This window comes from Perca flavescens, chromosome 13, assembly GCF_004354835.1.
Source record: "Perca flavescens isolate YP-PL-M2 chromosome 13, PFLA_1.0, whole genome shotgun sequence".
In the NCBI taxonomy this organism is placed as follows: domain Eukaryota; kingdom Metazoa; phylum Chordata; class Actinopteri; order Perciformes; family Percidae; genus Perca; species Perca flavescens.
Genome location: NC_041343.1, coordinates 21900040 through 21926034, shown reverse-complemented (window position 1 = coordinate 21926034; position 25995 = coordinate 21900040). Strand labels below are relative to the sequence as shown.

The window sequence follows — 25995 nt, the reverse complement described above, 5'->3', positions numbered from 1 at the left end:
AGCCTAAGAACATGAGAAAGCTATCAGGGCCTCTATCCTTGTGCTTTACCATGGAAACTGTGTGTGTTTTTCCCCCTTACCATTACTGATTCTTTATTATTTCATTTAGCCCCCAACTGTTTTACTGTTGCTCTTCTGTGCTGTTGGCCGGTTCTCCAAACTCTTCTTTCTCTCTTCTCTCTCTCTCTCTCTCTACTTATCCATCTATCACTTCTGTCTTTTGTCTCAATCTGGTTTTTGATGCATTGTGTGCCTGAACAAATATGTGTTATTTATCAAACACCCACAAATGCAAGTTTTCTTTCATCTGAGGCACAACTTTCATGTAATTAGTAAAGTAGGCTTCTCTTTATGCATATATGCTATTTGTGTGAGCTTCCTTGTATGCCAAGGAAGCTCACACAAATAGCAGGAGATATGTGGTTGATTGCACATTCAATCGTATATTACCCAGGTCCTTGGTTTGCATGAAAGCTATCTCCAAAGAGTGTGTGCACATTTACACTGGTGTTTTCAGAGAAAATTGTAATAGGAAAAATACATTTTAATTATCCTGTATTCTATAAAAATCTTAACAATTTCCTTAAAAACAAGAAGAACATTTATTTTAAAATGAAGAGCAATAAATTACAATATCTGTCCATTTTCAGATTTAAGAGCATCATCACAATTACAATGCAGTAACAGTGTAGTGAAAGATATGAATAAATAGTCCCAGATTTAATTTAATAAAAAGCAATGGCAAATGGAAAAGCTGTACGTACTGATTTGAAAGAACTGAAATTTGGAGCAGACCTCAAGTTTTAATATATGGTGCATCAAAGCACTGCTCCTTTGTGTTTAGTCAAGAGAGATTTATAGATAAGATTTCTATTAATTTTTTGTCAGCCCATTGCTATTTATTGGACAGTAGTATGACTCTACTGCAGTACTTTTGCAAACATCTTAATGTTGATATCAAGATTAAAATGTAATCAGTATTAGAAGCCTAAATAATTTTTGCACTCAGTTTAATTGAAGCCTTAGTGAGTATTTTGGAATACTGTTAATACTTCATGTAACATTATCTTGTGACTTGTTTTTACGTTCTTTTGAGGTTGCTAAACCTATGAAAATCCCACGACCGAACTGCACTTTTTTTTTTACTGTTCATGCACAAAACACGTCTAGAAGGCACTGATTGCATAATGAACTGCTGCCTTAGTAAATCACACACTAATTACACTTGGATAGTGCTAGCACAAATTGAATGAAAAGATCCAGTGCACATTTGCTCTGTGCTTTTATGTGCATAAATCTGGCCCACAGTCTCTTTCACCAACATCACTTTCATGCTTTTCCGTCTACTCTTTTCCTTCATTTCACTGCTTCCCTCTAGCAGTACACATCTTCCCTCTTACTGCAGACAGCATTATGTAGTGCTCCTGACATACTATAGTCCTTAACGATGACAGCATGTTGTTGTCAGCATATTAATTCGCACAATGCATTGTCATACCTCCATCTTCTATTCAGGTCTCAAAGCTGACAAATATCTATTGTGACAGACACTTAACTTTCATTCCAGACATATCATTTACAAAGATCACACTAGTTTGTGGGAGAGGAGGAAAAACATTTACAGCATCGTTGTGGTGGTATTTGGGGTCGGAGGCTCTTGATACATCATTGTCCTTACAGTTTGAGATGTTGAGGTAAGAAGTATTCTCAGGAAAATTGGCTTGTCTTTTCCAGCTTTCTGAAGCTTTGGGGGCCCTTAAAACCCTATTTACGAATCGACAAACAATTCTGCTGTCAAGTTCCTCAACTTTATCATCATGCAATTTGTTAACAGAGTTGAAAACTAAAGAAGAGCTTTAACTGTTATTAAAGATGATTGTGGAGGTTGTGAAGTTCTTGAGGTTCTGGGCCTCACAGTAATAGTAGGAATACTGTATGCAATTCTTACATTTTATAGGCCACTATAGAAAAATGAATCGCAGAGAAGCTGAGTGGCTGTTTTGTAGTCTTATTTGCAGGAAAAACAAAGTTATGCATTCAAGATAAGTGTTTGAAGGGCATACAAATTGTCCAAAGGGTATCAACAGCGATACACCGCACAGCGGGCAGGTAAGTCTCTCCTACTGAGGCTGTTTCAGATAGTCACCTATATTTGTCAGCAAAAATAAGATGTCCCCCATGACCACCGTTTCATCCATATAAAAAATTAAACTAGTGAATAGATGATAGCCCTATTGCTACCACCGCCAACCACATGTCCCAAAAAGGTGTTCAACAATGACTATACCTGGCTCCTACACATTTGTTTAAAGGCATGTCCCATTGGTCAATCAACAACTAGGGCCCTATTTTAATGATCTAAGCGCATGGCGTGAAGCGCCTGGCGCAGGTGTGTTTAGGGCATATACAAATCCACTTTTGCTTGTTAACGGCGGAAAAAAGGGTCTGTGTGCCAGGCGTATGGTTCAAAAGGGTTGAACTTAGTGTGTTAATTAATTATAGTTATGTTTTGGTCGTAACATACAATAAACCAATCAAACAACCAAGAGTGTCATCTCCCATTCCCTTTAAAAGCCAGGCGCGTACCTTGGTGCATTGCTATTATGATAGTGCATTTGCTAAGAAGGAAGGAGAGATTTTCAGGAGAAGAAACTGATCTGCTTGTGCGTTTTTCCATTGGGGAAAATTGTGTACAAGATGTCCAGGAGGACAAAATTAATGATGAGATGTGTCAGATAGATGATAGTGGCTCTCAGCTGGTGTGTTGGTGCAGACTAATATGCATTGATTAGGTTCCATTGAAAATAAACCAAAAAAGTGTAAAACTCAAACAATGACTTTTCTTTTTTAAAATCATATAATGGCACGTCACCTCAGAAAAAGCATAATTCCTATCAGCCATAAGCTATCTATATGTCTATTTTATAACCTCTTAGATGAGCATATATTATGTATGAGCCTTGTGCCATATTCAGGCTATGGTTGCTTTGTTCTTTTGTAATTTGTGCATTTCTTGCAAGTGTTCTATGGATTGAACATAACAGAACCAAGGGATTATGTCTTAAAGTGCTCATATTATGCTTTTTGGCTTTTCCTCTTTCCTTTATTGTGTTGTATATCTTTTTATGCATGTTATAAGTTTACAAAGTGAAAAAGCCCAAGGTCCATCTCCAACAGAAAACACTGTTCACAAACTGCTCCAAACCGCTCTGTTGTAGTCCAGCCTTTACTTCCGTGATGAATGTGCGTCACTTTGTAACCCACGTTATAATGCTCACCTAGCTGCTAGCATGGCACTCCCTCATGCTCTGCGACTGACTGGCTAGCAGTACTTACTGTGCCTTTCCCTACAAAGATGGTACAGAAGTAAGATGTCTCACTCTGTAGCTAAAACAGAGAGCTCAACACAGGGTGAAAAGAGGAGCTGCAGCAATGTGCAGTACAACACAAATATGGTGTTTTCTGAAAATTAAACCACATAAACCAATTCTGGTATAGCCTCTAAATACAATTATGAACCTGAAAATGAGCATAATATGAGCACTTTAAGTATCGCCATGCAGGGAATTCAAAGATCTGAAGCAAATAAATCCAGCCCTTTCATCTAATTTTCACATCAAACAGATAACATTTTGACTCTTATCTGGTGTGGTCTAAATGCATTATGGGATTGGTCTTGAAATACTGGTGGGTTCTTCACCAAAACACTAAATGCTCAGGGCTGTAGATTAAGTAAACATATTTGATAGGAGTATCAATCTGAATCAAACTAAAGAAGCATGTTTGAAGGACATTTCTTTTGCAAATTATGATATATGCACAAGATGGCATGGCCCCAGGAATTCAGACATCTCACAGTGAACAAACAGTATATTGTAGACTGGCACTTATTACAGTGGGACTTTACAGTGAGAAAATTGAGAAAATGTATGTTCTGCATTACAAGTGTTGCACTGAATGTGTACAGTAGTTGTTGTTAATCCTACAAAATGATCACTTTATTTCACTCTTTATTTCTGATATTAGCATTTTAAAGTGGTGCAACTACGTTTTACGAGAAATAACAGAAACAAAATGGAAAGGGAAGATTAATCACACATATTTCGGTTGGTCTCTATAGTCACAATGATGTGGTGATGAAAAGCCCTGAAAATAAGTTCATAAAGGAAGCACAGCACTCTACGAACAACACTGCTTGCTTTTCTTTTTAAAATAAATTATGGATAACATGCATTTATTTTCTCTCTTCTCTCTGCAGCTCCTTCCAGACTGATGACGATGATGAGGTGGCTAACAAGACGTGGGTGCTGACTCCCAAAGTGCACGAGAGTGACGTCACACACATCCTAAACAGCCTACTAGACGGATATGACAACAAACTAAGGCCTGACATCGGAGGTGGGCGCTGATTTTTCACAGTTGATTTGTTTTGTCGCAGAATCACAAAGAAATACACCCACATTTATGGCCACATTTGCAATTGAACACGTTTATGCACTCATTAACTGACAAACATGCTATTACCCAAGCACTTTATGCATTGACTATAGAAAATAAGGATGTGGCATATGTGACATTCCCACTGATTTCTAAAAGGAGCCTGCCATATTCTCACTTGTTGAAGATAATTCATGATTTTGCAGTGGTGTGAAGCCTGTAACACTTGTTAATGAAAGTAAACCAACCACCATAATACACCCCTCTTTAAACTTTATTGAGATATATTCTCAAAATTGTAACTAAGAAATGCATTATATTAAGGGAATACTTTGAGACTTTCTCCTTTTTTGGAGACTTAGGGACCTATTTTAAAGATCTAAGCGCACAGCATGAAGCGTATGGCATAGCTGCATTTAGGGCGTGTCCAAATCAACTTTTGCTAGTTCAACGGCAGAAAAAAGGGTCCGTGCGCAGGGCGCATGGTTCAAAAGGGTTGTACTTAGTGTCTTCATTAATTCATAGGTGTGTTTTGGGCATAACATGCAATAAACCAATCAGAGTGACATCTCCCATTCCCTTTAAAAGCCAGGTGCGTTTGTACCTTGGCGCATTGCTATTATGATGGCGGATTTGCACCGTAATATTTTTATTTGTAATCTTTTGCATGTTTGTGTGCTGCTGCGTTTCCCTGTGTGTGTGTGTAACAAGCATAGTGTGCGTGCGCTGTGCATAAGCCTAGGTGCATTTTACTAATTTGCTGTTAAAATAACAATGAAATGCTGCGCTATTGACTTTAGACCAGGTTTTTGTTGGTCAATGGCATGATCACTTCCCACTACCTCAAGATAGCAATACGCCAAGAATTCACCTGAACACACCTTCCTAGACCAGCGCATGGGCGCAAAGATGGGCGCAGGTGCATTTGCTATTTAAACGACGCGGGCGCTGGATGGGAAATTGACAGATGCGTCGGTCTTAAACTAGCAAAGACACTGCACCGGGTGCAAGATAGGGCCCTAATAAAGCAATTAGGGATCTTAAGGCACGTGTGCACACGGAGAGGACACGTTGATACTATAAAAACAAATCTAGTGGCACTTGTACTTTATGTGCACATACTCACAGATTCCATTTTTTATTTGAAAAACAGGAGCTGAGAAAACAGCCTTGTGGTTAGGTTAGTGGGCTATCAAAGGATTCCATATGCCCAAGAGGTCATAGATTTCCCTCAACAAGTGGCTTCTCACACAACAGCAGTGTAGTTTAAAACATCTGACCTCAACACCAGTAACTCGTTACTTTACTTAGACTCTAGCCTGACGGCTTGTAATCTAATATTATTCCAAAGCCCAAAGATTAAAAATAATGTTATACAAAGTACTTTTTCCCTAACAACAGATACATTTTTGAATTAATCCGGGGGCAGCCAGTCACATTGCACAAACACGAGGGAAAGGTGCGTTTTGCAGGCTTCTTACTTTTAGCTGGAGCTGACCCTTTGCTTTAACTGGTTTAAATGACACATTTCCAGTAGCAGATTATATCACCTGTAGCTTTCTAGTTAATAATATTGCTGTTATTTACATGCCAAAAAAAAAGCTAATATCAAATCTGGCAGTTGATCAACTTGCGCTTAAATGTTATAAAGTTTATTTGAAATATGTAAATACAGACTTTAAAAGCATGCATTATTCTTTAAGTGTACTCTACTACTTCTCTTTTACATGCTATTTTCTTTTTTAAAGATTTTTTTTGGGGCTTTTCCACCTTTATTTGACAGGACAGCTAGGTAGGAAAGGGGGGAGAGAGAGAGGGGCAAGACATGCAGGAAATCGTCACAGGTCGGATTCAACCCTGGACCTCTGCGTCAAGGCATAAACCTCCAAGTATATGTGCGCCTGTTCTACCCACTGAACTAACCCGGCCAACTCATACATTTTAAATGGCATTCAATTTAAAGGGACAAATGACTTATCAAAGACTCAAAACACAAAGTTTGCCTCACCTCTAATGGTAGGAAGTAATAATGTTGGGCATTCCACCTGATACATTTTTAAATATATCTGCTGTCAAATGATAAGTAATAATTACTTTGTAATGACATGAAATGACAATGGAAGGCCAGCTGCACTGGATGGCCTATTCACTAGCTGTAGAAATTGAACACGCAGGGTTTAACATGCATAGCATACAGTTTATTATTACGCCACGCTGGATAGTACAGGGTGTCCTTGTGTGTTTGCCTGTGTCTATTTTATGTGTGTTTGTTTTGTGTTGTGTGTTGACAGGCAGCCAGACTGACTATAAAGAGTGTGTGTTTATGTACATGCGTGCATTATGGTCGGGATAGCAGTCCGTCATGGTCCTACAAGCCCTGTCTTGTTGAAGTACGGTAGCTTACTCCCTTCACTTTGACAGACAGCTGGGCAGGGCCTCCTTGTCTGCACAAGCGCACATATATCCTAAAGCCTGTCACGTCCATCTGCAAGAGCAGAATAGGGAGATATTCAGTACCCTTGAATACTTGATTCATGGGTCAGTATTCCTGGGAAAACTGGTTAAGTCAGAATCTGTCACATACTCTTACAGAATGATAAAGATTTACCACTCTATATGCCAGCAGGGAATCGCTTCTACATCCATTGTAGGGGCACAAAGTAGTGCTGTATTGAAGCAGCAAATAATAGTTTGGAAAAATGCCCCAGTCTTATCAGTCTGTGTCACAAAGTTACAGCTGAGACATTTACCATTTGTTTTCCTAAATTAAGTGTTGAGTCTTGTAGTGGTGTACACACACAGGAAGAAGGAAACAGCAACTGACATATGCAACCTGCACACTACACAGAAGAAACAAAGTGCTCCTTCCAAAGAACAAAATATTGACCCCTTTTTTAGTATCTCTGCCAAAACAAGTGATTGCAAACTAGGGCTGTGACGATAACCGCATCACCGCAATACCGGCGGTGATGTGACACTACCACTGTGATGACATCATCAATGTTTTCAATTAGGTGTTCATGCTACATTGAGCCACCAACATTTAAACTTGGCTATTTTTTTTGTGGTATTTTCACCTTTATTGGATTGATGAACGTGTAAACTAGAGACAGACTGGAAATGGGGAATCGAACCAGGGACGTTGCAGGGTTATGGTATGTGGCGTAACCATTCCGCTACCAAGTTGGCGTGAATGTTTACCCATTAACAATTTTGGGGATTTTTCCCTGTTTTCTTCTAATTTGCGCTGTAGTATTTGTCATTGGTATTTGTTACCTCCACTGTTGACCTAAGGATGGAGGATATGTGCTACCTCATCAGCTGGTTCTTCAAACCTGCCACTGAGAGATTCTTGGTATCTCCCCCAGATTCCAACCCCTTGACTGAAATTGTGACACAAGATGAAAGCAGCTGAATAACATGGATGTATATAGTGAATCCTTTACACTGCTTTCATGGTTTTTCCACACACTGTCCAATATGTACAATGCTGCATATAATGTGACACATTTCATGAAGGGCAGGACCTTTATTTTTAAGACTTAGAAGTGGGTTGTGCTATAAATTTAAAAGCAGCTAAGATCTGCTTTGAGGTGCAACTTCAACCCAAAGAGCCACTGTGTAGCTTGGCGGCTGGCTGCCACCGTCTTAACCATCATCTTCAAACACGCTATGATCTCGCTCACTCAATGGTGGTATTCCAGCTGCTGCCATGTTACACAGCTACAGAGGGGTTATAATTAGCTGGCTATACTGTCATCTGAACCACCAACCAATCAACCAACCAAGCATACCAAGGCAAAGCGAAGATTCTCCTTCACTCCTCAGAGCGCTAAAAAGCTATGGATTTAGATTCATCGCTGATTGTGCCACAGTCTCCCTTTGAAGTCCATTGTGATGCTCATTTCATTTTAATGCCCCTGGAGTCTACTGTATGTATGAAAACTGAAGCAAGTAGAACAGAGAGAGGGAGAGAGAGAGAGAGAGAGAGAGAGAGAGAGAGAGAGAGAGAGAGAGAGAGAGAGAGTGATAATATATCCATGGCTTTGATCAAGATCATTGCATTCTAGAAAATAAACAGATTTGAGAATTCACAAATATGGAGAGACATACATTTACTGTAAAGTGAGTTTAACTAATAGGTCTAAATTATTGCTAATGCATGGTGATGAATTTGGTCAGAGTCTATTAACTAATTCGATCACCCTTGTACCAGGATGCATGATGCCTGTGGTGGGTGTGTTGGCATGTATTATGTCCTCTTAGACAGCAAGTTAAAAAATCGGAGCACAGCCATTTTATGTTCACTGGCACATTTATGAAAGCCATCTACTTGGCCTCTCCAGTTGGCTGTATAAAATAAGACATTTTTTTTAATTTATTAATATTCTATTCATGCCATGCCTGTTATTTTATGTGATTTTACTAATAATCCAATGGGTTACATATTCTCTGCATCATAGTTACAGTCTACATACATGCTAATTATGCCAACGCAATAATATGCACTAGTATTCCTAGCCACTCACTTATATATCTGTCCGAAAGCAACACTGTGCTATATGCAATCAAGTACGAACCATTAAGAGCAAGAGTGTTTGTGTGTTTATGCCTGTGACTGACATGAAAAATGGATGCAAACCTGCACTTACTCCCTCTGTCTATCTCTTACACTCACTATAGCTCCCACATCAAGTCTTAACCTGACTGTCCTCTCAGATGTAATGTCCAGTCATCCATAAACATACGCATTACATAGCAAAGTGTAGTGACCTCCAGGCTGACTTAGAGGCTCTGACAGAGCATGGGTGTCGATGTGACACCAAGCTTTCCAGTGTCCTCAGTCATACTTTGTCTGAGGTCTGTCTATCCATATCACTTGGTGTATGCAGCGGATACCATGACATGTTATGCATGGCGGGGGACAGATGTACACATGCAGGTGCACACGCAGAGATAAAAATGAATACATGGGAAGATGAACATGCAACATTTAACAGTTTCCAATGTAACTGCTGTTCTATGTGGCATATTTGGTGGTCTCTATTGGTCTAAGAATTGTAATCTTCCCCCAAATCTTGTCAAGTCAAAATATTTATGAGGCACTTCTAACCTTAAAGTGCATTTTTTGGGAACGCCGGGCAATAGCAGGTCTGTGAGAAAAGACAGTAACTGATTGACTATGAAGAGGAGCTTACAGGCCTGAAGCATACAGTATAATGGTAGAAAAGGGATGGATGGCATGTTGCAGAGGGCACACAGGTATTGTGGTAAATGGGACAGGAGTTTGGCTGTAAATACAGACAAAGCATGTGGTTCTCTGACATTGCCAGGAAGCCTGTTTAAAGATGAAGTTGGCCCTGTAGGCTCTGATGTAGTTTCCTTGCTATTTCATCAGCACTATCTGATGTATCTCAGACCTGGTAAAATCTTGAGTGAACTGAATGTCATTAGCGTTTACAGTGGACCTAAAATGAAGGAAAAAAAAAATTTCAAAATATTTTTAATAAAGCCCAAGGTTGCAACAACCAATTGAAGAATCAAACACCAAATTACAAACAGTTACAGCATCAATATTTGATTAAAAACCTTCCTGAAAGGAGACAAGCAATATATATCTCAAACTCACTAGACATTAGATGTGCTTAAAATTTGTACTTGAAATATTAGCTTGATAATTGTATTTGCAATATTTTATAATACTTCATACAGCATTTCTTTAACAGTAGTTTATTTTATTCTTGTCCTCATTAGAAGACACATTGACTTTTGTGAACAATGTTTTTCAACTTGTTGTCGGATCCCCCCGCCTCTCACCTATTGGATTTATTGTATTACAAAAATCATGTTTCTTTGCATTGAACATCCATTTTTTCTTTTTCTATTTGCATTTTTATTATTTGTATTTATTATTTTTAGATTGTGTTTAAGGGCTCTTAAAATATATTGTTTGTCTCATATTAACAATGCTTTTTCAATTGATTGTTTTAGTCTGTGGCTTAGTCTATAGTATAGTCCATAGTATCTTTATCCTTAGTATAAAGATGTTGTTTCATATTTTTGAGTTTAATGCCTGATGAAAGTCCATAACAAAACATTGTGTTTTCACTGAACGTATTGCAGACAGTGTAATAATTCAAAACTTTCTTTTGCATGAATTTATTATATGCACCTGTCTTGTGTGTCTTAGCTGTGTATTAGATCAAATGTAAGCAGAGCAGTGATGTTTTCCAGCAACATTGTATTCACACATTCACAATAGGGAGATTATGTCCCTTGTTTTCCTCATTGATGATGATGAAGTAGACAAAACTGATAAATAACTTCCTGAAACTTGTTGTGCATATGCATGATACATCATTGCTAAATCTCTAAAATTGATTGTCTTGTGCTTCTTTGCAGTCAAACCAACAGTGATCCACACAGACATGTTTGTCAACAGCATTGGTCCAGTAAATGCCATCAATATGGTGAGTAATACTGGAATATGGTGTTAATGTGTTATTGTTGTTATATATAATAATCAGCCTTAAACTGCATATATAACTAAAGGAGAATTTTAATTTAACAAATGTGTGTTTGGCCTGCCTCCATCCTCAGGATTGGTGTATAATGATCCAGACTGTAGCTCTCTTTTCTGTACCTGGCAGGGATTCAGTGTCTGGCTCAAGCACACTTCAGCAGGGCAGATGCTTGCTGTCATGGTGGATTGGTGGGTCCACCTAATCACTGTGCTGCCCCACTGTCCTTGTAGTGTGGCAACACAATACATGTGTCAATCAACTACTTAACTACTGCTCTGGTCTTTGCCCCACAGAGAATAAATAAGGTCCATTTAATGCATCTGTGTTGCATTAAACACTGCTTATTTCGAGTTAGAAATACTGTTTAACAGTTAACCAATTGTGTTGCTTAACACGCAGGTCAGATCTCAAAGCAGCATATTTGCAAATGTCTGCGTGAGTTGGCAAAGGGTAAGAGGTTTGCATTTGAATTGCATCAGCAGCAATCTGAGGTGTAGCCTGTTCAAGCTCTTTGTGGTTTGTTAAAATATTACCAGCTTGTGATTTTGCTTGGACCTGGTTTGAAGACAAGGGTCTTTTGGGGGACTTTTGATCACGTTTGTCTGTTGCTATGGTTAGAGTGCCACATTTTAATAGTGTGCTTAATTTTCTATTAGCATTTATTTAATATATAATAAAGAATTATGTGAATAACATTCCAGTAATCAATATAGGAACAGCTAAAAAAACCTTGCAAATCAGGTGATACTGTATATAGTTTAATCTTACTATGAACAAGTACATACAATCTCTATCGTCTCTATGGTAATGGTCTAATAATAGTTTCTTTCAGTATTCTTCTTCTAGTGTATGCATACAATTTTATTACTCTTACAACGATGCACTTCAATTTCAGCCAATATGAGTGGGAGAACTGCTTATTTGTACACTACCAGCTTCCAGAAACCATATGTATCAGTACATTTCTATTATTAAAAAACAATTTAACAAGTTGGAAGTGTTGGAAATGCTAAATTTCAGCTATCCATTTCAGAGAGGGAGACCCTACACCGTGTTGTTTTTTGATTACCATTGGTATTATGTTACAATGCACAGTAACTGAAGAAAACTGAGGAATAGTAATAGAATATATCTGTCATCACTCTGCAGTGATGAACAAAAGAACAGTTCATCTGATGGTGGAAAGGAAAAATGTTTGTTGGAGAGAAAGCAGGATTAGAAAATGAGAGTCTCTTGAAAATCTCACATCAGCGTTGTTTTATGTGTCATTGTTTTCTGTGGAACGTCCACGCTGAGATCCCACTTCTATTGTAATTCTGCAGAGCAGCCTGCTTTACATGGTAGTGGCGTTTCATTTCACTTAGTCTTAGCTAAAACACCCACTCTCAATAACTGTAGTCACAATGAAGTTGGAAGAGAAGCATTGATGGGATCAGTTAGAAAATGTGTCTTTGCGTTCACATTAGGGAGTCTGCGTGCATATGCGTGTGTGTGTGTGTGTGTGTGTGATTGTGAGAGAGAGAGAGAGAGAGAGAGAGAGAGAGAGAGAGAGAGAGAGAGAGAGAGGGGGGCGAGAGAGGGAGAGAGTGTTTGTGTGTCTGTGTGATGAGGGCATCATGCTGGCATGAAATGACTGATTGCTTCACATTCATATGTAATCAGCGCGGTTAGGCCAGTGTGTTCACACTGTGACATGACAAATGTGGTGCAATCGTATTTTATAAAGAGCATCAAACCATAATCACTTTTTTAATTTTTTAATTATGCAGGAATCTTTTAAATATGATAACGTTGCAACTCATGCAACAGAGGGGTAAGGGATAGGACAGACTAACAGAGAGAAAGAGAGATTGTGGAGATGTTGCTGTTCATATATGTTTGTTCTTATGCTTTGGCAACACAGATGTATTTTTTGTCATGCCAATAAAGCAAACTTGAAAATTGAGAGGGAGTGATTTGAAGAAGAATCATAAATCAATGTTTTGTAGCCACTTAAGCTGAGCAGTTATTAGCTGTTCTTGGATGTGTGCAGCTCTTTGAATTGAAAGTAGTGTGATTCTGTTAAATATCCCAAAGTATATATAGGTTAAAGTAAAAAAGTTAGCTGTCCATTCCACTCAGCGGGGCCTAGATGAAGATCCTAAGGCATTTAATATATCCGCATCATTGGATTTGAACTGTCTGCCTGTCCTTTGTGGAAAAAAAGATGTTGAAATGATGGGAATGTTGCCTGGTAAAAATGTTTTTCAAATCTCATTTAGGACTCGTTGGCATGGATTTAGGCTTTATTGTTGGGCTAAGCTTTGTCAGGAAGTTAATGCCCTCTTGCACACAAATCCCCAGATTTTTATTTATTTTTCTCCCCTGCTGTACTTTACTTTGAACCTCAGGGCTCAACCCTTCCTAATAACAAAAGAAAGAAAGGCTGATAGCGCCTCTCACTCACCGTGTCTCTTTTCACGCTCACATTAGACCACATCACACCTTTGCTCTTAGCTCTTTAACTCTGCCTATTCAACACTGCCCATGCCGCTTTTCATCCTTGATGTGTATGTTCTAACACAGCTCTTACAGGTGCTGAATAGGAGACTGAAGAGACAGTAGGTTTTGTCAGGCTCAGGACAAAGTGCTGCCAAGGCAGCAGGTTATGAGTTTAGATAATACTCGAGCCAAACAAGGGGTATTATTAATTGCCCCGTTGAACATTTAATTTTCAGGTTGAGAGCGTCAAGATGGTCATTTTCAACAGAACTCTTGAGTTGGAAGAAAAGGACTTCTTGGCCTGAATAGAAACGTGTCTGAGGAGAAAAAAAAATTGCCTGCAAATGTGTTTCTGTGAGCCTTTCCACTGGCATAAAAAAGTTCCCCTCAGCCAGAAGAAACAGGAGCGCTTTTGCAGCCCACATTTCGATTTGATCTCATTGCATCTCACTGTTAAAAGCCATTCATTGGTGACAGCACTGGTTATAAACAATACTGTTTGCAAAGTTTTCCTGACAACCAAAGACATTTATGTAGTGTGTTACATAAAGCATGTTCAGCTTTTAAACTGAAGTTCGACATAATTTGGGTAAAACTGTGTTCTATCTGTTGTCAGGAATACACAATCGACATCTTTTTTGCTCAGACCTGGTACGACAGGAGGTTAAAATTCAACAGTACGATGAAGGTTCTGCGTCTCAACAGCAACATGGTTGGGAAGATCTGGATCCCGGACACTTTTTTCCGCAACTCAAAGAAGGCCGACGCCCACTGGATCACCACACCTAATCGCATGCTTCGAATTTGGAATGATGGTCGAATACTCTACACCCTCAGGTAAAACGTCAGGGATACCTGAGATGAGATATTAGTAATACAACTGATTTTGATATTTCACATTCATATGTGACCCACAGATTGATTGATTGATTGATTGAATGATTGATTGATTGATTGTGTGACTGGGTGGCAGAATTATTCATCTTACCAGTTATCATTCCAGTTTTATTACAGCTTAAATTGTCAGTTATCATTATCTTTGCCATTCTGCATCCGTTTTATCTAAACCAAAAGATAAAAAAAGTGCTTCTAAATTTTAGATTTAGTGAAAAAGGAGCATTATTTTACTGTTTAAATGATAGCCAAGATAATGAGGAGTTCAAATATTTTTACATAAACAATTAATGTCAGTACTCCCAACTGAATAAAGCAGAAAACAATAGATAACCCTGAAAGTACATGGTAACTAGTCTCGACTTAACAACTGGAGCATTAAAGCTGGACAAATACCAACTGCGCAGCATTTAATGTTTTATTTGGGTTATTGTCAATTTTTTGCCACCAAAGTCCTTCCTGTTCTTTCTGGAATCACCACAAGCAATGTGTGTACTTTGGAAAGTATTCTGAAGTACCCAACAATTTATGGCCTCTCTACATAAATGATTCATGATACTGATTATACTGAGCAGGCCCTGGGCAATTTTGAATTTCAGCATTTTAAATTTGACATTTATTAGCGTGCAGGAAATCTCTCCTCCTGAATGAGGCAGGAAGTTGTTAGTGACAAGGGAACACTAGAACTTCATTGCCCTAAACTGATGTTTTTAGGCACTCTTGCATGTAGCATATGGCTTGAAAGGCAACATTTCTAATTCCCCTATTGGATTTTTGCATGAGTATGACTTTCAAAAATCTTTGGGATGATTTGTTTTATTAATATAAATATCATACTCATTGCTATATTGTCTAATGTCCCATTCTTTCCTAAAGAGCTTGAGATTGGACAAATATAATGGCCGAGAAGTTACTGTTCTGGTCAGTTGAAAGTACTAGCTTTTTAAATTATTGACTACTCAATAATAATATGACTATAAACTGTATGAGTGTAAAACCTGTGGAATTAAATGGTGGAAAACAGGAGGATAGGTTGAAGGGAAATATTAATTGTACTTATCATGTTTTCCATGCCATCATAAATACAGCGGACGTTCAAACCGACACCACAATATATCATCAGTGATAATAAGAGAGAAAGTGAACTATTCTGGACTCAATCAAGCCGTGATGGATGTTCTGCTATGCAGAACACTACCCCTCCACTTCATTAATTTGTTAAGCAACTCAGAATTTAACCACTGGCTAATTAGGATGACCGCTGTGATTGGGAGGACAATGATACATGACAATAGCGAGTGCATGGATGGGTAAAGTCATTTAAGGTCATTCTCTCATTAAGGGGAAGTTTAATGACTTAGCGTTCAAACTCCCTCAAGCGTGAGAAAGAAGAGACGTGTGTGTTGCTGTGAAAAACATCAATTTAGTTTAGTGAAATGCTAATTAATAATTCCTTGTGTTAATACTGATAAGGTTAGGGGTTTAGTTCTGCTTTTCCCAACACCCTTTTAAATGTGCACTATTTTTTGTGATTGACTGGTATGCAATTTAAAATGTATGTTTACACATTTACATTTTTCTATAGACCTATTCAATAGGATTCCATTGCTGGAATATACATACAACAAGGAACCTCATCTTTAACCTTTTTTAAGTTTCCTTGCACTGCAAAAGGGAATACACTGGGACACATTTCGAGTGTGTATGTGTACAAATGGTCTACAGTAACTGAGTCAGTGGATCCAAATATTGTGTCTCTGCAGGTTGACCATCGATGCAGAGTGCCAGCTTAAACTGAACAACTTCCCAATGGATGAGCACTCATGTCCCCTGGAGTTTTCAAGCTGTAAGTTTGGCCATATGCTGATCCCCTACCATTTTACCTCTTCCTCTGTTTCATTTCAAACACACACACGCTGTGGCCATAAACGAGCAACATATGATCCTAACAAATACATTATTTAGGGAATAATTATGCAAAAGGCCAAATCAAGGAATTCAAGCTGCAGTCTTAGGATTTATTTCATACCACTCCAATCTCTAATCAGAAGCACTAGAAAGTATGTCTCATGAAAGTTTGTATGCATTTACATAACATAGTCTTTAAAGAGCTCTGTAATAGGTTTGAAAAATATAACAATATGTAGTTATGTGTAACAATATGAGATATTGCAACAAAAAACAATTGCTGTAAAACAATTAATTCATGTATAGTATACTGGCATTCAATAAAGGGATTTCATAATAGATATATTTATGCCAACTCGTCCAAAGGCAAAGTACTGATTGATTTTTCTGCACTTTGTCAATACTGTTCTAAAAGACATTTCAAATGGTGACACAAGTCCAAATGATTCAGTCCCTCTGTGTGAGGAGCGAATGAGGGTAAGTTATGCTAATGAGGCCACTATGGATCTACAGAGAGATGCACCATGGGTTATTCTCCAGAGAAAATGCTTCCTAAATAGCTCCAGAGCAACAAGACAGGAAACGCAGGAGGGTAGCAGAACTAAAAATGGAACAGAAGCATTCATTTTAATTTGATGAAAGCCATGGATGTTTTCAGAACTTTGAAAATCGCTTGATGTACAGTACATGAGCTCAATCTCAGAGGCAGCAGGCGGAGCAGCGTGCTGCAATTTACCACGCGGCATATTTTCTCAACACGTGCCACAAAGCATTGTAGATTTTCCAATGCAACCTCTTTTGCAGCAGTTTTGGAGAATGCTTTATAGATACAGATGATACACTATATTATTTCAGTTTGCTCAAAATTGCATATTCATTTTAATAGCTTAATTGCAGCAAATGTTTTGACAACAACAACACAACTCGTTGGGAAGTGATTTCATGACATTGAGCTCTAGCAACATTGTTGTTCTAGCTTCCCAAAAGGACAATGAAACAATCATATGTCTTGGATGCATTGCCAGAGAAGAAGCAGACGGCCTGCCTGGCTGTAATGTGGCAAATGGGTAGATCTTTCCATTTCCTGCTCCTCTGAGGGCCTGCATTACTGGACGTCTGAGAGCACTTTAGTAATAAAGCCATTTAAAGTCCGCATTGAGTCCGCATTGAGGAAGTATCATTTGCATTATTCAAGCCCCTCCTTGTCAGCTGTACACAGCTCATCACTAGACTGAAGACAACACTAGACCATTCCCATAATAAGGAGTCCATTTCCATATTCAACTTACTATTAGTTTTAAAGAAGCTTAACTTTGCCTTTTTGTTCCAAATTTGGATACTAGACAGAAATTTAATACCGACAAATTTGATTATGATAATGCATATGCACTTATAAGTGAATTTGCATCAGACAAGTAAGATCGTTGTGATTCTCACAACCAGAGAGCATCCTCTTGAGGTAATGAAATTACTGGAATCCAACTCATGGACAGACATGAATCAATTTTGTAATTTTTGCTTTTAAGTCAGTTGAGTGTTTCAGAAAAATAAGTTTTCACTCCACAGATGAACTGCATATTTTGTCAGAAGTTTGTTATATAATGGTTCTTTCATGAAACAGTTTATTTGCAAGCTAGCTGACTTTGTGGGTATGGCTTACTCTGAAGTAAAACAGACTGTGCTTTATTTTTAATGGTGTTTCAACACATTGTTTTACACAGCGGAGCACTTATCTAAAGAGTCACGTCTTAGGATATTTCCTAAAAGGAATGAATGTTAGTCTTCGTTAAACATTGTGTTATTTTTGGACCAAGACTCTTTCCTCTCCTTGTTTTAAGAGAGCTCCATGTAACTGTGTTATTGTTTGTCCAGATGGCTACCCCAGGGAGGAGATTGTGTACAAGTGGAAAAGGAGCTCAGTGGAGGTTGGCGACATTCGCTCGTGGAGGCTCTACCAGTTCTCCTTCGTGGGCCTGAGGAACACCACTGAGGTTGTCAGGACTGTCTCAGGTAAGAAAACAATCTATTCTTTTTTTTCTGACAAGACAAAACAAAAAACAAGTCTTACACATTCAGTAAATGCTGACTGAATATACCCGTTCTAAGTGAGTGACGCCCTGCTTGTGTCATTGGACAGTCATATGAGTGACAGTGTTAATTTCATGAACATGCAGCAGTGGAATAGGGATTCCACGGATGCTCCGCGACACAACCTTCATGGTTGAGCATGATATATTTAATCTGATGGGAGGCAGGAGCATGCAGGCAAAATAACCTTAATGTGATGATATGGTGGAATTTCTTGTATCAAAACATGAGAAGCATTATTAGTATTAGTATCAGGCTCAACCATGCATGCCAGTGACTCTAAACACATGATCAAATATAGTAAAATTCTCTCTTTGACTCTCTTAAAAATGCCATTCCCTCCTCTAGGTATGTAAGCAATCACTGCTGATCTGTAGACTGTTCTGGTTTGTGTCTGTTGCTAGGGGTTACAGACATGATTCGTTGTGTTTTTATCCACTTTTAAGTCACACTGCTTCAAGTAAAATCCATAAGGGCTACCTACATATATCACTTCCTCTGTGGGATGGTTTCACGCATTTTTGGGCTATACAATTATGTTTTTCTATGGCTTGTACTGACTTTTCTTTTCCCCCAGTTTGTTTGGTGACTTTTAATTATATACTGGACCTTATGGGTCAAATTGTGTTACTTTAGAAAACAATTTTGAATGTGTGTGACGACTGTGAAATCTTCTTAGTTTCCCAACCACTTCTGTCATTAAGTATGTGTATTTAACTCTTTCTTAGCCAGAGGGGACTATGACCTACAATACAGTTTGTGGTCGCTACTCCAAAATTGTCCCATGCTTGTTGGGAAGTTAAGAAAATAACAGAAAAGTTATTTTAAAATATAAATTTTTTATACAATTAACTAACAGAAAATTAATTGAAAATAAACATTTAAGTGTACATTTCTGTCACCTTTTGATGTTTGATGAGATTTGATGCATCTGTATTGTAACTCCAAACTGATACTCTACCTAAATAGTTTAAAACAAAGACTTGCAATTATGATTTTATTCAATAATATATGACTATTATAATCTGTTACATGTCTATCTTTAATTCAGCTCCTTATTTTGTTCTACAGATAAAAGATATTATATTAATTATTAACAAGAAAAGTAATGCACAAAAGGATTAGCTATATATGTTATACAGTAATATATTGTAACAAAAGCCTTTAATTGCTCACTAGAAATAGTGTTTGCCAGTATAACTTTATAATAATGACTTTCTCATTCAATAAATCTTTTCCCACTTATCTGCTATTATAGTCAACTGTCCTTCATGTCATGCTCTAACAAGGGTGTATGAATTAGAAGTACTGTATGTGGTGTCTATTAAATAACACAAAAAAGACAATCTCAATGTGCATCATTCATACAATATATTTATGATTTAGTGGCTTGATTCCACTCAGAATGATGCAGGAATATGAATGTGTGCTTGAGGAAAAACAGCTGTTTTCCCCTGACGGTGTTGATGTTTTAAAGGAGGGCCACCATGTTTGCATTCATATGCTTGTTTGTTTATATTCATGAGATAGCAGTAAGTAATATAGGTAATGTTCTGCAAGACTTTAGATATATTCTTTACACGTGTCTATGGTGTGAATCAAAGAAAGCCTGCCCACAGAGATTAGCTCTGGCCTGAGGAGAGTTCATTCTCATTAGCTCAGCTGCATTATCCAGAGGAAATAACAATGACAATTTAAAAAAGGGTGTATTATACAGAGGTGTATGAAGTACTAGAGATCCATACTTGAGTAAAAGTACAAGTGCTCTATCAAAAAAGTGACTTGAACAGAAGTTAAAGTGCTCTTTAAGCACACCACTTGGAAGTACTAACGTTTTCAACATTTTTTGTACTTAAGTAGTTTATTTTAAAATGTACTACTCAAGTAATAAAAGTAAAAGTACAAATATTGTGTTATGTAGTTATTAAAGAAAGCAGTCAAATTTTGAATATCACATTGTTGGAGTTCAACGATTTCCTTGGTATTAAGATGGTGTATTACAGGCAGTCACAAGCTTTACATTGCTGGATATGAAGGAAGTTTCTGAAATAAACCCAAAAAGGTACAATAATGTCACAGCTGTTATAACTACTATTATCTGATATAACAGTGGGTTATTAATCACTTATTAACAAATACTGAAATAAAATGTGTGATGTAGTGGAAAGTTAGCAAGCTAGCAAAATACAGATAAACTAGCAGCTTCACATCACAGGGTGAAACGGTTACTACACACACAGTAGCAGAAGAAGACCAGCTACAAACACCGGAGCATACATCGTTCACACTCAGCTTGAGCAAAGCGCTGCCGGCCGGCACAAATGCAGTAGACCGATCAACAGGACTTGAACCCCCTCCTCTTTCACTGAAGTCGCCGGTGTGGAAGTATTTTGGATTTCCAGGGAGTTATGTTGACAAAAAATCCACAGTTTGCAAGCCCTGCTATGTGCGTGTACCATATTCTTCCACTGGCAGCACAACTAACATGGCAGTTCATCTGTGTGGTATATGTTCAACTATTCGGAAATAGTTTGTTACGACACTTAATTGTTCAGAGAAGACTATGGACATAGCTGTTTTATGACACATGCCTTTGGTGTGGGAGACCCGGGTTCAATTCCCACTGCACTACATCAACCAATGTGTCCCTGAGCAAGACACTTAAACCCTAGTTGCTCCGAAGGTGTGCGGCCTCGACATATATAGCAATTGTAAGTCACTTTGGATAAAAGTGTCAGTTAAATGTAATGAAATAATGTAAGAAAGTAAAGTCATTGTTTCAGATATGTGGCATTAGGGTCATTATTCTTACTATAATTTGCAGCTCAGCATGTCTAGTCATATAGTATACTGCTTCCCTTTCATAACAAAAGCCCAGACTGTATTGCGAGAAGCACATACTGTAGCTAAGCAAGCAATTAGTAAAGTGAAAGAACTAAAAGGGGGTTAAAGACGTGTGAGTTTTTTGGTGAAACAGGTGTAGTTTATAGTGACGCTGCTGTGTGTGTGTGTGTGTGTGTGTGTGCATGAATGGTCATCTTATTTAAAATGTGGTAGCTGTGGTACTCTCTTATGATGAACAGTTAAGTTGAAGATAATATTGTGTTTGGAGTGTTTTCCATGGGTTTAATAGCTGCTATCCCCATTAGGTGACCCAGTGCTCTGTAATGGTGACAGACAAAAAGGTGACAAAACACCATGAACCATTAGCTTTCACAGAAAACCCATTTTAGAAATGTTTGATCGCAGTACAAGTTTGATACATACGTAAAGAAACATAAAGTAAATGCAATGGCCTCTGCGATGTTGTTTATTATTTCAAATATCTCAATATAAATAGTAATTTCAGATACATAGTATCAGATTTCTGTCAGAGTAAAATGCTCACTTTTCATTGGCCGACTGACCAAGCTCTATCAGACATACACAGAAATACGCTTGTATGCACTCTCGCACAAAGTAGCCATGGGATAAACTGAATATACCCAATCGTTCTGTAATTTGCCACAGTTCAACAGAGTGTCACTGCAACATAATGCTAACACACACCCTTACACACACAGGGAGGCAGAGAGAGATTTGCGCTGTGTACAGCACATGTGCGTTGCAAGATCAAATGCAGTGGTGCAAGTTGATTAAAAAAGAAGAAAAGAAAACTGCTTGTACATTTTCCTTCTGTTTAAATTAAAACACTTTTCAAGTGACAACATGAAAAGGCAATCTGTGTAGGAGGGTATGCTGTAATGGAGTATTTGCAGGGTACTTTGACTTTCTCGCTCTGATCTGGTTTGTTTTTTTCCACAAACAGCCATCTGCTCTCTTGTCAGAGCAGAGAACCTTGGGTGTGGCTGAGAGACCTCTTGTCTCATTTTTCAGTCAGTTTGGGTATCTGACCTGCTTCAAGATTCATGAACACAACATCTGTCTCAAAAATCAGTCAGTTAGGGCCATATAATTACCCAGTCATCTGAAGTACTCGCCATAAAGCGTGTAGCGCTCCTCCTATGTTTTTAATTTGGCTTTTCAATTGAATTCATTATTTTGTCTTCTGGTGTTTCCTATCAATGTCAAAGTTGAATATGCAAACTATCTACATATCTGGTACAATAACATATTAGTTTTCCTCATTTTAATCATGTTATGTGAAGCAGTTAGGGCTGCATCTTTGCATGAAAGGTAGCATACAAGTTAAAGTGTGGATAACCAAGCCTGAAGAGGGTCCCGCAGAGTTCAGACAAATACTTACAAATTATGTTCTTTTTGTAGTGAAAATATAGTGTAGAATTAAATACAAATAATAGACATACTGTCTGTGTTAAGCTTCTTCTTGTTCAGTGCTGGGCTTTGTTATTTATGGGACATACAGGCAAGCTGTGACCATGATAACAACAACTGCTTGACAGGGTGACACAAACTCATTATACGCTAGTCTCGCTTTGCCAGACCTTCCTCCACAGCACTGCGGAGGAGGGTCTGGCTAGTCCACACAGCATTCCGGGATGGAAAAAAACGGCGGGCAGAGCCATGGTGCCGCTGCAAAATAGCCTCGAGAAGGAACTTGTTTTGGTGGAAAATGTCTACATCCAAAAGTTGTTTTAGTCGTGCAACAGAAAACTCTGATTGCACAGATAGTCTAGCTAGCTGTCTGGATTCACCCTGCAGAGATCTGAGGAACAGTTAACCATAGTCCTCATAAATTGACCAGAGTTTAAAACAAAGAAAGCGGAAGGTAACGGACATCCAGCTGAAAAAGAGGGCCATCCGGCCAAATTTCTGGCGGCAATGAAGTAATCCCGGAAGCGGAACATCGTGGATCTAGACTATTATATGCGTCGGGCTCAGGTCACTTTGGACACAAAAACCAGAATGCTTGTCGGGTCGGTTACTCTATTACAAATAATACAAATATTAGTTGTTTTGTTTTTTATAACAAGGACAAACACTATAATAACGGTTGTTGTTGTTACAATGAGCTAGAGTGAAGCTTGAACACTGCAGCTGTGTCAACTGCTGCATTTTCTCATCTTGACTAAAAGGAGTGTTAGTAGTGGGGGCCGCTTGTCGACTATAAAGTAGTGAGTAGGGAGACTGTCCTTCAACCAGATGAGCCTGGGCGCAAACACTCATTCTAGCATCTGCTGGTGTATATGATACTGCGTTGTCTACAAGCAAGACACTGAATCCCTGCCAGCTTAAGGGTTCTGTGTATTTGTCTGAGCTGGACGGTTGTAGTTAGTTTCAGTTATTTAATTTTTTTAAATTAACCTTTTCACAGTATTCCAGTTAAAGCACTCTGCTGAATCATGTGCTTAAACTGGAATAATGTGAAAAGGGTCAGGTGAGGCAACAGAGGGACACATAATGGTAAGATGAGCAGACAGGCAGGCAGGTGAATTGGCCGGATCCAGACAATGAAGACTGTAGCAAATAGTCAGAGGAAGAGGTTCCCTCTCATTCTATTAGACAAGCCAGTCTCTCCCTGGCTCAACTTGTCACAGTACTCTACTGCATTACCGTATCTGTGCTCGTATTCTCTGAGTATCTTCTTTTTTTTGTGAAGTGATACATGATTAAATAACGATTGAGTGAGATTGTTATTAAAAGGGGGCTGGGGCGGTGACATGCCATCTGCTGCTCTCATCCAGTTGCGTTGTAGTTTTTTTTTTTTTTTTATAAAGGCTATGTCGGTTTTTATTTTGTTTCTCTTCCCTCCCTCAGCCAGTGTCCAAAGGCTTGGTCTCTCAACATGTCACTTCGCATCAGAGCCGCCTGTACTGCCTGGAAGCCTATACCTGCATTTACAAACACACACACAGACACAGACACAGACACAGACACACACACACACACATTTGCATGCATGCACACAATCTCAGGCCAATGAAGAGAAAGAAAAAAACATTCACTGCTGCTTATGACAAGCAAGGACCCTTAAAATGACACCAGTGGACAGAATAGAGAGAAACTAAAAGAGGAGGATTTTGAAGGTAGGACAGCCAAGGCACTAGATCCACAGCTAACGTAGCTGTTAAATTAACCTCAAAGTTAACCCCTCAGTGACTGGGTTAGGCTTGATGCTGTTGAACTGTTTTCTCACCCATCTGCCAGGCTGGAGTTCAGGGATGAAAATCATAGTGCAGACAAGGACAGAGAGAGAAAAAAAAAGGAGAGGAGGAGGGGTGACAGCAATAAAATGGAAAGGAATGGTAGTTGTGGCATTTTAATGGTCCTGCAAAGGAAAATGAAACAACATAATCCATTTTGCAGTTTACAGAGGTCAAGTGTGTCAGGATGTGAGGCTTTGAGCAAAATGTGTGGATTTGCTGCATCTGAGGCTATATTTTGGGGGCTATATTTTGGTTACTTTTTACAAGCAAATGATCATTAGAAACAGGTTTGCTTTTCGAGCTTCGACTCTGCAGTATCTGAAATGTAGTTTTACTTGGAAAGAAATATATGCACTGTGTGATAAATGTAGTGACCTGAAATGGAAATGTACTAACACAATCTCAGAGGCTGACAAAACATCAATGGCCACTAATTTGCATCCAAAACAGTTGTGTGGTTGCATTATTACATTACGGGTGAAAGTGTGTGATTGATGAGGAGGTAAAAGAAGATATATTGTGAGGGGAGAACCAAGATGAATGAGTGATTAGTTTTATCAAGAAATGGGTGATTAGTCATTTTGTCTAAAGCTACTGATTAATGTAGCCAGTGTGGTGCATTTACATTAACTATCAAATACTATCACAGGGATCTCTGTGAGGCCGTTAACCATTTCCCAGCACATTAGTGGAACAAATGAGCTTAGAACAGCATTGCTTAGATTGCCAGGAAGCTTTTTCATTCGAGCATAAAGGGAATCAATGCCATTTGCTGTCTTTATTTCTTGTTATGCTACTAGCCTCTCTTTTCTCAGCAGTGAATCATGGGATTGTTTTAGCAGGACATGAGGTGCTTCATCTGAGCACAACTGTATGCTATGTGCATCAGCCAGTGGTGCATATTTGTGTGTTTGACAGTATTCAGAGTGCTTTGGTCTGCGCCTGTGTCCATGAATTGATGCATGTTCCTATGTGTCCATTTGCCTGCATGCACATTTAAGTGCGTGCTCTGCATTGGATAGGAAGTTTTTTTTTTACATATTGAAAGCTATTCTTAGAGTGACCTTCCAAAAGCCATGCCGTGCAGCCCTGTTGTCTGTGTGCGCCGGCCTGTGTGATTCAGTTGGAGTGGAGAAAGCCCAGGGACACATCAGTGGCCCTCTCCCGATTACGAAGCTCCACAGTTTGCAGATGATTCTTTGATGGGGCGGATCTGGAGGCATTGTGGTTGAAAGGAAGTGGCCCGGCGAGAGGAAAACAGACAGCCAAACAACGCCCATGCACAGGATATATATATATATAAACACACTCATGTAAGCACAGTCACTCTCTGACATGCCAAAGGATTCCCTTTATATCATGGCAGAGTGCAACGTTGCTCTATCTTTAGGCCCTCTGTGCTGCAAATGGGGAGCTAGACCATAATTTAATCCTCAAACACACTTCACACACAACTAGAATAGATACCATTCAACAGCAACAACATTTTCTCCATCCTTCTTTCTGATATAACATTGTTAATGTTGTTAGTTTTGTGTCAGGACTATTTAATGATA

At 38.6% G+C, this 25995-nt stretch overlaps 1 protein-coding gene across 2 annotated transcripts in view; it reads left to right on the top strand.

Annotated features, from left to right (window-relative positions):
• The window catches only part of gabrg2 (gamma-aminobutyric acid type A receptor subunit gamma2), a 52811-nt gene that overhangs the window by 5178 nt on the left and 21638 nt on the right, over positions 1–25995 (top strand). For both annotated transcript variants that reach the window (XM_028595338.1, XM_028595337.1), the window contains exons 2-6: positions 4259–4398; positions 10840–10907; positions 14059–14279; positions 16100–16182; positions 18117–18254. In XM_028595338.1, the coding sequence (XP_028451139.1) occupies positions 4259–4398; positions 10840–10907; positions 14059–14279; positions 16100–16182; positions 18117–18254 (650 nt within the window). The remainder of the gene's footprint in view (positions 1–4258; positions 4399–10839; positions 10908–14058; positions 14280–16099; positions 16183–18116; positions 18255–25995) is intronic.